The sequence below is a fragment of the Etheostoma cragini genome, chromosome 20 (genome assembly GCF_013103735.1).
Source record: "Etheostoma cragini isolate CJK2018 chromosome 20, CSU_Ecrag_1.0, whole genome shotgun sequence".
Lineage (NCBI taxonomy): Eukaryota > Metazoa > Chordata > Actinopteri > Perciformes > Percidae > Etheostoma > Etheostoma cragini.
The window spans coordinates 21871845-21885649 of record NC_048426.1 but is presented as its reverse complement, the minus strand read 5'-3'; the positions used below and the strand labels follow the sequence as shown (position 1 = coordinate 21885649).

Genomic DNA, 13805 nt, shown 5'->3' with positions numbered 1-13805 from the left:
AAATATAGTCATACATGTTCGTGCCCGTTCTTTTTCAGCTCTTATGCTTGGCGCTAGTAGTTATATTAAACAAGAGATGAGATCAATCTAAAAAGCAGCTGGAAAATGCTTGTGGAAAGATAACGGCAAGGTGAGTTGCAAGTTCAGACTGTTGGTCATGCCATTGTCTCTAGACCCACAAGGTTTTTATACCTGATTTTGTGATGATCTGTTCTGATTCAGAGACTGTCTCAAAAATAACAAGCTTCCCCTTTATCTCTGCTTTCACCATCCCCTTTCTTTATCTCCTCTCTGTCCCTCTCTTAGTCTCTATACTCATCCCTGTGGACTCAGTACTGGCAGCCAGGGCAGTGAGTGGACCGAGGCTGTGGAAAGTAAACTGGACCAGGAAATGAGGTTTCCAGTTGCTGCACAGATAAAAGCACCTTGATCTTCTCGCCAGGCAGGAAAATACATTATCCCTCTGACAACAAGGGACCTTACTTAGAGCAATAGGTCCATTCCTGGGAGTTGCAAACATGAATACACAAAGGCACATAACCTTTATCTGGGTTTTTCTCTTATCTGGCCTTCCAGGCTGTTGTTTGAATGGAACCTGCACAGTTAAGTTGAAGAGAGATGGACAATCTGATTATTCAACTAAGAAAATGCTGTACTCTTCTAGAGCTAGATGTAGGCAGACAATATGACACGCAAACACCTGTCTCAAAACTCGGGACCACACACAATCAGATATATTCAACTGGGACAAAAGATTAGATCTGAATCTCCATCCAGTACTTTTCAGGTCTTGAAGCCATGTACAGAAAAGAGGCAAAGGGTAGTGGCATTCAGGGTTTGGACAGGACACAAGCCTGCAGCTGCACAAGCCTGGCTACCAAGCAAGCCTCTCACTCTCCACTCATCATGTATCATACTGGAATTTCATTTAGGCAATAGGCTCTCCATGTTTTACTTCTCACACACCACGGTGGGAAATTCTTTCCCCTGCCAGTGGAACGTCATTCTCATTTCCAGAGCAAGCTGAATGAAAGAGAGAAGTAATGTCCCCCGGGGGGGGGAAATAGCTTTTGCATCCTGGGACTCAAAGGACTGCTGCGATGGCTTGTCACCTCTAGGAGTGTGGAAATGTCATGAGATGGCTTCCCGCTAGTGTTTTTGGCTCTGACAAACAAGCCCGCTGAGTTAATTCTGCGGGTGTTTCCACGGGCAGTTACTGTATTTTTAAACCAGCTTGGGAAGGTGACAGTCTTACCTTCTTTGAATCACAAAGAATGCAGTCCACTTGCAAACTAATGTTTTACTTATTTTGAATGACACTATTCTTACTTTGTGACATTGACGTGATAGAGATGTTGGAGCTTGAATGTTTTTCCTGATGGTGGAACAAGAGGAAGGTACCATGACTGTTCAAAATCAAAAAAGTTCATCCTCTAAAGAATGGGCATACCATTCTTTTTTTTTTTTGTATTTCTAATACAATATACTCCCAAACACCTACCACCTTCTAAATCTAGCAGGGGCTCACCAGGCACCTGCCTCTTTTTGCTCATTGTTTGGGTTTTCTGGCAACAAATGTCTTGGTTCACTCTCACTGCTCTCATCATCCTAATTTCCAGCAGCATCAGGGAGCTTTTTAAGCCAAAAGGTAGTCTATTTCCAGAAATTCTGCCGGATTTCACTTTCTTCGTCCAGATGTCTGGTACCTTCCGCCTTCTTTGTGTTGGCATTTTTAATTTCAGTGGATTCATGAGGTCTATGGTGAACTGCTCCTCAGATCTCTGCAGGTTAAATCCAGACAGCTAGCTAGACTATCTGTCCAATCGGAGTTTTCGGTTGCACGACTAAAACTACCTTTGAATGTATACATGTTTCATGTATACATTCAGTATAACAGTATTCAGTTCCTTCCCGAGGCGATTTTGCAGCGGCTCCATGGCTCTGCCCGGTGCTTAGTGCTGCCCATGACAAATGGTTCACAGAAATGCCAATGAACCAGAACACGTTTTTCTCCCATACCAGATTGCCGTGTGGACTAACCAGACCCTTCTCCACAAGTTGCTGCACAGCATCCGCCTACCTGCAAGTAAGTAAGTAAGGTTTATTTGTATAGCACCTTTCACAGATAAAAAAATCACAAAGTGCTTCACAGTCAAATTTAATACAATACCAACAAATTGCAATACAATGCATAAGACACTTTAAAAACAAATGAATACATAAAAACAAAAACCATAAAAAAAGAGCGTTTATAATACTGTATACTGTTTTTACACTACGTATGCTGTCCATTCATAGAGCGAGAGCGATCCTCAGCTGGTCTGCCTGAGGTTTTTACCATGGTAAAAATGTATTTTGGGAGTTTTTTCATGTCAGATGCGAGAGTTTAAAGGACAGAGGGTGTCGTATTTTGTGCAGATAGTAAAGCCCTCTGAGGCAAATCTGTAAAATTGGGCCATAATAAAATTTAATTGAAAAGCATCTGCTGTTGAAGCCAGGCGGTTACCGCCAGAAGGTCAGCACGGTGAACTCTGAACAAAATCTGTGCACGTTCACGTGGGTGGCAACCACTTTAAAACCCTTCTGGCGGATCAAAAAAATACAATTCTTGCTTTGGTATTGTGGCCTGTAACCTGAAGGAGACCCAAGGTTTGGGATTTGCCTTTTAGATGAATCGATATCATTGGCACCTTGCTATGATTGATATTTTTGATTCATATAGGTGTATACATGTTCATATGGCTACAATATCTGCCTCATGGTTGGGCCAATAATGGTATTATGTGTGTGTGTGTGTGTGTGTGTGTGTGTGTGTACTTCAGCACTTCCACACCTGTGTTCCACTTCCCTCTTCAGTCCCTGATGTCATTCTCAGCTTTTGTTGTTTCCAATTCCCAGCGTTTAGGTTACACTAATTCGATTTACGGCTGTAACGCAGCGCCAAGTGGAGTGCTACATTTGACCCCTCTCCCCCCTGGGGGGAGACTTTCTCCCCCGTATGAAAATACCAAGCTCCTTTCTCAGGTCTATTAACTGTAATTGCCTAAACAGAATATATAGACAAAACAAGTCAGCAGATAAGAGGAGGTAAGTTATCTATTCAATGTCATCCAGCGTAGATATGATTCTGTCAAATCTTTGTGTGTGTGTGTGTGTGTGTGTGTGTGAGGCAGGGAGTTGAGAAAAAACATAGAGTTCCCACAAAGTAATTGTTGCTGATAGAAAGCCAAGCTAATCTGATGTGAGGACTGGCTGAGCGCCTGGCTGGGAGATGACTGACTGGCAGACGGGATGACTCGGTGCGTGACCGGCTCACTGATAGGCTAACTGGTTGATTTGCCTGCATTCCTCAGTGGACACCAGCGGTGTACAGTCTGACCCGGTGTGATAATCCCCTCACTGCCAGGACCCCTAATCAGATCTCTCGACCTGAAATGGGCTAGCTAATGGGGGAAGCCAACCTGACACACTGAGGGAATGTGTGTTCACATGCACACAAGCACATACCTACCCACTGCTGTGTCAAAAAGAACTAAATGTCTGCAAACGTCAGTATTTTCCTGATTGAAAGATATCCTGGACAAGAGAAATGAACTTGGCTGGCATTTTCCTCCCAGACGTTGGGGAATTTTGGTTTGAGGTGTGTGAAATGTGCATCAAATTACCAAAACTGCAGAGAGAATTGGATGCTTTGGATACACATCTAAATCAAAACATATACACACAGGTTTTTATCAGGGGAATTTTTCCTAATACGACACATCTTTGCAGAGGAACAAGTCACACCACCAGCTTTGAGCCAAACAGTGGAAACAGTGTCGGATTGATATCGGACACAAAAAAATGGAGAACTCCTTTCTGTTGTGATATTCAATATACAAAATATAACCTTTGAGGGCAGCTGTGTGCTCCTGTTGTATTTCTGTGTAGCTCACGTTACCTCGATGCTCACATTATATATACATATACCTATATATAAATATGTTGCTAGATATTGCAGGATATTTCTTTTTGAGTTCTTAATGCTCAAATGTTTTCATTGATGTCATATCTGAATACATTTCAAGCATACATGTAGCATTTCCAACCAGGCTTTACAACAGTAGTAGTAGTAGTAGTACCAGTACCAGTAGTATTTCTGGCGGCACCGGAGCAATCCCGGAAGTGGAACATAGTGGATATAGACTATCCAAGCAAATGAGTAATTGACTAAAGTCTGGCAAGATAGTTAGCATTAAATATGTTTTTCTCATCAGAATTAAAGTTCTAGGGAGTAGTTTCTGTCTCCCCCATGAGGAATTCTAAGTAATGAAACAAAACTGTTGACGCAAAGAGATGTACAAAAACACATTTAGCGCAGTAATCCCTGCACAGGCTGAACTTTAATGTGTCTACCAAGACATTATACCAGGCTGCTACAACAAAACCCTTAAGCTGTGATGACGCTTGGGACAATGAATCATAAGTATAGGATGTAAATGAGTAACATTTAAAAAAAAAAAAGACAAACCTATTAAAGTGGGGTTTAAAAAAGACTCCTCATGGAAAGCATTAGGGATCCACTTTGGGAAAATGTATCCTCAAAGGAGAACTCCTCTGCGGCGCCAAAGATAGCACACAGTGCTACATTGTTACAGCCTGTCCCTAACATGTGAGACTAAAAAGAGTTCAGTTGGAATGAGCCTTTGGCTACAGGGTCTCTAAATCATCCCTGTAAAATGGACTTTTACAAGATGCTGTTTCTCTGAAGATAAATGGACTGTCATACATCATCTAATGCCATCATTCTCATTCTTTGACTGTAGTGTCATGATGATGGTTAACTTTAAAGCTGCACTAATCAATATTTTTATATCAAAAAGGATGAAATGACTGTAGATGATGTAAATGTGTTGCTCTTAGTGACAAACCCACAAAGAATCCTAAGAAGCATTCAGTATCTTTCAGCTTGTTGTTTTGGTTTAAAGGCTCACAACTTGCATGGAGTATTGTCAGTCTCCCTGCTCTTATCAAAACCGTTTCCAGCTGCAGCAGCCAGCTGTTTTTCAGTAAAGTCAGTATTGATAATGTTGGTTTTTACACTGCCCGATCACTACTGCACAGATCTGACTCCAAAATTACTATATGGTTGCACTAAAATCCGGTATATTGTGGCTTCAGTTTACAGTTTAGGACAATGGGAGATCTTTTTTTTTTTTTTTTTTTACAGCCTCTAGTTGAGGGTGCGACTCTGCCGGTCTTGTTAACTAAACTTGAACTACGTGCACATTTGCTTTGCCACCAAAAGTGAATGTTTTATTTGCATTGCATGGAAGTGAATGGGGGTGGATAATTGCCAAATGTTGTTTTGCGCAGGTGTGCCTTGAAATCCCAGGTGATGCAGCAGGTGATGGGTCAGGAGGCATCTCTTTAGTGACAGCAACTGGACAGGTTAGGAATATTACTCCACAAATCATTGCGAAACAAGTACATTGTGTCTGACCGGTTTCTGTTTCTGTGGCTCAGGAGTAAGAAGAGGGATATGCATAATAAATGTAGGACCTTCTTCTTCCTTTGAGAACCAAAAAAATCCTTTTTGCTAAAGCCAAAACCAACCATCTAAAATCATAAACCGCAGAAATAGAAAACTTGTTTGTGTGCGTGCGTGCGTGTGTGTGTGTGTGTGTGTGTGTGTGTGTGAGACATCACTTTGGTATTATGCATTCTTAGAACTTGCATGGCGTACAGGGACACCTATATGGAACAGAGCCATCATTATTGTTATCAATAACACCTTGTCCTACTCTATTTCACCATATATTCTGGCATTTTAATGCAAAAATGTAATGCCATCTGTTTTTTGAGTTGTGCAGTGTGCTGTGAGTGAGGCGGAGATGAAGTTGACATGTTTTGATTTTGCACGTTTTTTTCTATATCTACTATTCCTGTAATCGTTCATGCAAGAAACAGCTGCACAGGCAGATTCTGGCTCACCAGAGACTACGGGTCAGGTGGTGTGTAGAGACAGTCAACTCACTGAGGACACCTGGTGGGCAGGTCCTAGCCTACCCCAGTCAGGTCCTGTTCAGACGTGAATTATTGCGTCCACATGTATCCCGACTGTGCCTCGATCCAGCTTACTTTAACTGCAGTTCACATCTGGCATTCAAATGTGTCTAAAATGTCTCGGGTAAAATATCAATTTGATTCAGTGATTTATATTGCGTAATGTCAGTTCTGAAATCACGTACAGTTAACTTCTGGGACCAGCTGGTTTAAAGTTAGCAATGCCAAACAGGTTTAAAATGCACAAGGGACTAAGGAACTACCAAACCCAAAAGATAATGATGAGGTATATAAAGTGTATTTATGTCAGGAGCTCGCAGTGTGTAATGTACAGGTAATTTAACGTGTGGCGTGGCAACAAACCGGTATGGAACCAAATTAAGGGAAGACTGTCCAACAGAGAAACCCCAGCACAGATGTTACAGGATTGAACCAGCTGTCAGGCAAACACAGCAAAACAAACAGGCAGGCAAACCGAATGGGAGGGTTGTCAAAGGAAGAACTAAGGAGCTGCTGGTGAGGGCTTCTTTACAGACAATAAATCACATGGAACACTGAGAGGGTAAAGGATCATCCATCATGTAAAAAACTCAACAAAGCTTACTGAGGACATCCAGTGGATCAAAAAGGAGAAATTGTGCTGGAAATTATTACTTTTTAACCCAAACAATCTTATTGAATCATGTTGCTCATCACAGCCACACATCAGCCTGTACTATTATTGAAAGAAGGGAGCTCTGGCCTCATTTAAAAAGAGATGAAAGACTGGCAGGGACTGGCAAGGGAGGTATTACACATCATGTTTGTCGGGGTGCTGTGGTTAAAGTTATTTCGCAACAGTCTGATGCTGGCAACACATCACATGACCAGTGGATCTGCCATGCGTAACTGTGGCTTGACCTTGACATCAAACCTTCCAGTTTGTACTTCTTTATAGTACTACGGAAGCATACTTCTGCCATGCCCAAAAAAGAAAAACGTATCAGTATTGCGTACCTGTGTGATACATTAATTGTTAGAGTTTTTCATGTTTTAACACAAAATATTCAAAAATACACGTTTGGATTAAGCTCTACTTCATGCTTGGGCTGAGACATTAAAATGTCACATTGTCATCCAGAATTTCACATTTTACAGCATTATTATGTAATGATTAAAGGTTTTTTATCAAAAGTGTAAAATTATGTTCTATCTGCAGGGCTTTTTGAGACAAACTTTCAATTCTATTTAAGAATGAATGTTACAAAATAAACTTCTTCAGAGACAGTTTAATAAGAGAATGCAACAGAAAAATACAATGAGATATACAAAATATTTACCAAAGCCTTATAACAAAATAGAGAATGTACATGGTTCGAGAAAATGTGTAGACAAGAACTCTTCGGTCAACATCATACATATGAGTACAAGGAAACAAGAAGTTGTCATTTGGGACAATTCCAAGATAAAGATATCCAAATGGGTCAACGTTATACATCAGTGCCTTTAGATATAGTTTTAAAGATAGCAACAAGCATGTAAGACTTAAGTATTTTTTTTAAACCACCAATCTCAAAGCGGTGCCTTTTAGACCAGTTTGGAAAAAATAAGCACTCTACAATATTACAATATCTTATGTTGGCTGAGATGTCGATGGATTTTGAATAAACTACATTTTTTTATTTAAGCGTATTTTGCAGAGATGCTTTCACCTCCAGTGTGGCTACAGCAACGGAACAGCTCGGGGAAGAAGGATGAGAGGCGGCTCGATTGGAGCCCTTTCTAATCAGAACCTCAGGCACTGAATGACGCCACGTTGCTGGAGCCGTCTAAAGACATGCGGCCCGAGATGCAAACATCTGATGTCCCGCGTGACGAGTGAGCATTGTAGATGTACTTTTTGCTGAAGCACCATAGGTCCAATATTATTTGCTTGAAGTGGCTCCTGAACTTCACCCCAATGAAGGCATAGATGATGGGATTGAGACAGCAGTGCAGGTAGGCTAGGCTCCTGGAAAAGGCCAGAACCTGGAGTTTAATCCTCTCTGCCTCACAACCTCGCTGCTTAAAAAGAGACAAGGTGTGGTCCAGCAGAGCCACATTGTAGGGAAGGTGGCACACGACGAAAACCACAACAACTGCCAAAATCACCCGGGCGGCCTTGTGCCTCTGGCTGCTCTGCGCTTTCAGCAAGGTGAACACGATGCTGGAGTAGCTGAACACCATCACCACCAGAGGCAGCAGGAAGCCGATGGCCATTTGAAGGCTGGGAACCACCACCTTCACTAGCTTTGCGGTTTCATTCTTGCTGAAAGAAGGTTGACACGTCACAGTGACACCCTCAGTCTTCAGCAGATTCCGCTCTTCAAAGCGCTCAGTGTAGAGGAGCGTGGGCAGTGTTAAAACCACAGAAAACAGCCAAACAGCTGAGCAGATAAAGCGGCTGTAGGTCAGGGTGCGAGCGCGAGATCCAAAGGATTTTCTCGCCCAAACTATAGCGATGTAACGGTCGCCACTAATGCACGCGAGCAGGAGCATGCCACTGTAGAGGTTGACACTGTAGGCTGCCCTCAGAATCTTGCAAGCCACAAGGCCCATGAACCAACTGTGCTGCTCGTTGTATATGATAAACGGCAGAGCTAACACGAAGAGCAGGTCTGCCACAGCGACGTTGTAGAGATAGACATCTGTCATCGTCTTGGTTCTTTTGTAGAATATGTAGGTGAAGATCACAAGGGCGTTGCCAATCAGGCCGAAGGCACAGATGAAGGAATGGATGTACGTTTGGGTGATGACCTCCACGGGGTCAGGGTCGAGGTTGCAGAGCCCTTCATCCTCTTCTGTATAATAATCCTCATAGAGTGACGTGACCAACGTGTTAACCATGTTTTTGATCTGGAAAAGAAAAGATGACAATTTGAACTAGGCCTAATAATAAAGCAACCGATAATAAGGAAGTTAATGATAATTAGGGGAATCCTACAAAATGTCAACATTTCCCAATCCAATTTGGGGTTTTCATTTTAATAGTCTGTATTTACAACGTTCCTCTACTCCGGGCCCACTGGATATTGCGCCAGGTGTCACTCTTCTCGGCTGGCTGTCTGTTACCTCACCGCTTTCTTTGTGTTGTAATTCAAAACTCAGTGGATTCTGGAGAGTACGGTTACCTGGTCCTCAGACCTCTGCAGGGTGAATCCAGTCAGCTAGCTAGACTATCTGTCCAATCGGAGTTTTCTGTTGCACGACTAAAACAACTTTTGAACTTTCCTCCGATCTGGCAATGCAATACTACATTTTAATACTGCTTATTTAGAAAAGGAAGTGATGCTGTATAACAAAATACATTTACTTTAGCAGTGGATTAAAGTACAGTTTTGAGTTACTTTACTTCATTATTTTCATTACATGCTACTTTATACTTCCACTTCATTTCCAAGGGAACTTTTTACTTCTACATGTATCTGACTCCTATAGCTTCTCGTTAATTTTCACATCAGGATATTACACTAAGAACTTACCAGCTATGATTCAGTGCTTTGCTATTAAAGTACTTCAAATTGGCTACACGGTGACATTATAGCAGTAAGTAATGATATCCAATGATACTCTGATTCCTCTGAAAGGAGTTTTTCTGCATAATGACTACTTCTGATACAATGAATACATCTTTACTTAGTTCTAGTGGCAGGAAAATTAAAGTACTTAAATATTTTATTTAGGTATAAGTTACAATACCACAGTGCATTCATTATTTTACTTCAGTAAAAGCACATGTACTCAAAATATTAAAAGTTAAAATATTCATTATGGAGAACGGCCCATTTTAGAATCAAATACGTTACATTATATTATTGGATTAGAATTATTGATGCATTAATGTGGAAGCATCACTTTACTGTCAATAACGCTCTGGCTAATTAACTATTTTTTTATACTGCTAGGTAGCGTAATCACACATCATTTATTAGTTGATTTTTTCTTCTTTTATTAACATGACCATGCTTAGTAATCAGTAAGTGAAACTGTCAGATGAATTGAGTGCGCTGAAAACTACAGAATTTGCCTTCAAAGTGGATTAAAAGTATGGAAGTACAATAAAATGGAAACTCTGAGTACCACAAAATTTGAATTACTGAATAAACATTAAGTGGTAGGGAAACGATGGATGGAAAGTGGTACCTAAAGTCTAGCACATCATTTAGATTTTTTTTTAGTTTTGTGCAAAGTGTGCACCCTGTACGGACCGGGTGAATCTCAGACCACAGCTTTTTTGTCTCTCCATAACAATAAAAGCCAGTGTGCTAGTTTAGCTCTTCCTCTGGGTATGAATGACCCAATTTCAGCCCTATTAGACCTTAAGTGAACGCACGCAATGGTTGGCTGCAGGTGCTGCACTTGGTGCTCTGTCTGATCTTAAAGGCAGATAAAATCCTAGACATCAAAGATCTATGATGTCTTATCGAGAATCAGCAAGTGTGTAGGAAGGCCACCAGTGTGGAGCAAGATCAGTGAAGAGCAACAGACTGAGGATCTAAAAATCTTTAAAAAATGATCAAGGAGTTTCTCTGTGTGACACCTGAACAGTAGATATTTTCCGTTTTAACTGATGGATATTAAATTACACGGACCAACAGCATAGCACAGAAATGAACATGGTTTCTCCTCTATGAAAATAGTAGCATGAGAGAAACTTGAGCTTCAACGTACTTCTTCAAAAACCTGATATGATGATATCTCTTTTACTTCTCACAAGCAACTAGTAGAAATATTTTTAGTATGGTGCAACAGCACTAATGGATGAGGAAGGTATAAGGTTTTGCACCCATCTGTGAGGGAAAGATAACAGCACGGGAAAAAGGGTGAGCCTTTTGTTTAGAAGCACATTTTGAGAACTTCAGTGTTCTGTAAATATCATTTACACATGTTACAGAACTGATAGTTCTGTAAAAGTGTTCCTTCCGTCATCATCTGTGAAAATCTGAAACTGTGACAGGGTTTATCAAATGTAAAAGTTGTAAAAAAAATCTTTTAGAAGGTTGAAAACGGATCAGTCGTTGTATTTACATTTTTAACAATGATCAACGCAGCATTACGTTTTAAAACAAAAATAACACACGTAAAGTACATTTCCACACATAGAAGCTACTAAAAGAAACCATACATAGAAACAGTAAAGTGCACCATGCAGTTGCCAAACTGAAGAAAATCCTCCAGCAGAGAATTTGGAGCCTTTCTCTGTCCCTATATTTTCTGCTTAGAATATACATACCTTGCAGAATGATGATTCTCTCTGTTTATATGTTAATCTTCAGGGGCCGACGTCTTTAAGTCAAAAGAGAGAAAAAGAAATGTTCCTCCCGTGTACTAGAGCTTCACTGGTGTTCAAGCTGCTTATAGGACAGAGTTCAGCATGGGGGCTCATATGTCACAAATAGTCCACGCAACAAAAATCAAAAGAAGGAGATAAAGCCAAAGCCACATTCTCACAGGTTGGGCTTCTGTGTGAGAGCATCAGTGATCTTCCTACTTTTGATGTCACATGCAGGTACACCCTCCCCCTTGCTTGCTGAATGCAAATTTGTAGGTTAGTGTTGACATACTGCAAGTTGGCTTGATTTACCTCAATTGTTCCCAGTCTCAACAACTAACCCTACTGCTTAAACACAAATGATTTCTTTTTGTGACCAACTACTGAGTATGCCGCCACAATTGTAGTCAATTACAAGACGACAAGTCTCCCAAAGATACAGTGACAAATGTCTTTTATATGATGAATGAAAGACCAAATAGAGTTTTGTATTCTATTAGATAAAAGTTTGATGTCCTTCCTCACTCTCACTTTCTGTCTGGTGTATTCACGCAGACATCCAACACACTACACAGAAACTATCTCTCTTTCTTCATGCCCTCAAACCTCAGTTTGGTTTCGCGGAGAATTTGTTTCCCTTATTCGGAACACTTTTGTTTTCGATTGCCGTCTTAGGTTTTGTATTTTATTTGCTGGTCTAATGTTATATTTTAAAATAACTTTTGCATTTGTTGTTGGCCTATACTGTACTTGTTTGTCTTCTCTTTTGGGGGGTTTCTGCTTCCAAATTTGTAGTTTTATGTTTGTATTCTATTGTTGTAAACCTCAGTTTAGTCTTTTAAATCTGTTTTGATATTTTTAGAGCATTTACTTTGTTCTGTGTCAGGCTAGTGGTTTTAAAGGAAGTCGATGTGGGCTACACTGTGATGTGTACAACAATACAAACTGTAGATGCTTTTCCTCAACATGACCAGCAGATAGAGTCATTTCAGGGGATACAAGTTAGATCTGAGAACTTTAAGACAAGTTGGAAAAAATGTTCCTCATGACTAATTCAAGTACATTTTATTTACAGTATCAAATCATAACAAGAGTTAGCTCAAGACTAGACTACACTCTATAATTTGCATGGACCCAACAGCTAACCCAGTAATTCCCCCAAGAACAAGCATTTAGCGCGACAGTGGAGAGGAGAACCGTCCTATTAGGGAGAAACCTCGGGCAGACCCAGGCTCTTGGTAGGTGGTGTCTGACGGGCCGTATGGGGGGGTGATAAATAGTGGCAATAACAGTCACAATAAAAGATAATGGAACAGTGACTAAATAGTAGTTCATGGCATAGCAGGGTGCTGCAGGGCGTAGCGGGACGTAGCAGGGCAGGGGGCAACTAACAGTTCATTGACATGGGGCGCCCGGATAGCTCAGTTGGTGGAGTGGGAGCCCACATATAGAGGGTTACTCCTCAACGCAGCGGGCCAGGGTTTGACTCCGACGTGCAGCCCTCTGCTACATGTCATTCCCCCTCTCCCTCTCCCTCTCCCCCTTCATGTCTTCATCTGTCCCATTAATAAAGGTCTAAGAATAATCAATTATTTTTGGGGCTTTTTTGGCCTTTATTTTTGACAGGACAGCTGAAGACAGGAAAAGGGAGAGAAGGGGGAATAACATGCAGGAAAGAGCCGCAGGCTCGCTGCGTCGAGGATTGAACCTCCACATATGGGCACCCGCTCTACCAACTGAGCTATCTGGGCGCCCCCAGAAAATAATCTTAAAAAACATAAAGAATTAGTTGATATGAACAGAATGCTAGATCTGACATGTCATTTTTCAAGTCATTATTTGCAGGGATAAATTGGAAATTTGATCTCAACTAAGATTTTATTTGTATATTGAATCTTTTGGGCCTCATTTAAAGCGTAATGATAAACTCTTTAGTGACATACCTACAATACATGTCACACTTTTAACAGCTTATGGTGGAGGTAAAGAACTGTATGTTTCAATTGAGATAAAACCCTAATTATCATAATTTTCAACACAACGGACTCTTTGAATGCAATGTAGGGGAACGTTTGTCCCTCTCTTAAATTTAGAGCAGAACTCTTACATCCACACCCATAAAAAAATACAACATTTTTAGAATTACTCAAAGGGAAAAGATGTAGTTGAAGGGTAAATAGAGGTCTGCATCAAGGTAATACTAAATTGGAAAGGTTGTGTTGAGAGATTGAAAAGCCTGCTGCATCAAGCAAGAAGTTGATTGTAAAAGGTTTGCTTTCAAAATAAAGGCTTTTCAGTGTAACTCCTCAAAATTGATGTGGCATAAGTCTTGTGTTTAAGAAAATAACACAACTCAAATCAATATACAGCTGAATAATGTAATGAAATATGTACTATGTATGCACGTATGCCACAATTCAGGTCTGTCACCATAAAAAACATTGCCCCTTGCTTAACTTAAAGGGTTGTA

At 40.8% G+C, this 13805-nt stretch overlaps 1 protein-coding gene across 1 annotated transcript; it reads right to left on the bottom strand.

Moving 5' to 3' along the window:
* Nucleotides 1-7665: 7665 nt before the first annotated feature.
* On the bottom strand, nt 7666-11548 carry ccr6b (chemokine (C-C motif) receptor 6b). The gene is made up of 2 exons (XM_034857485.1): nt 11297-11548; nt 7666-8919 (listed from the first exon to the last, which is right to left on the bottom strand). Exon 2 carries the CDS (start codon nt 8908-8910, stop codon nt 7819-7821), a length of 1092 nt encoding a protein of 363 aa, XP_034713376.1. The 5' UTR covers nt 8911-8919; nt 11297-11548; the 3' UTR covers nt 7666-7818.
* Nucleotides 11549-13805: the final 2257 nt, after the last annotated feature.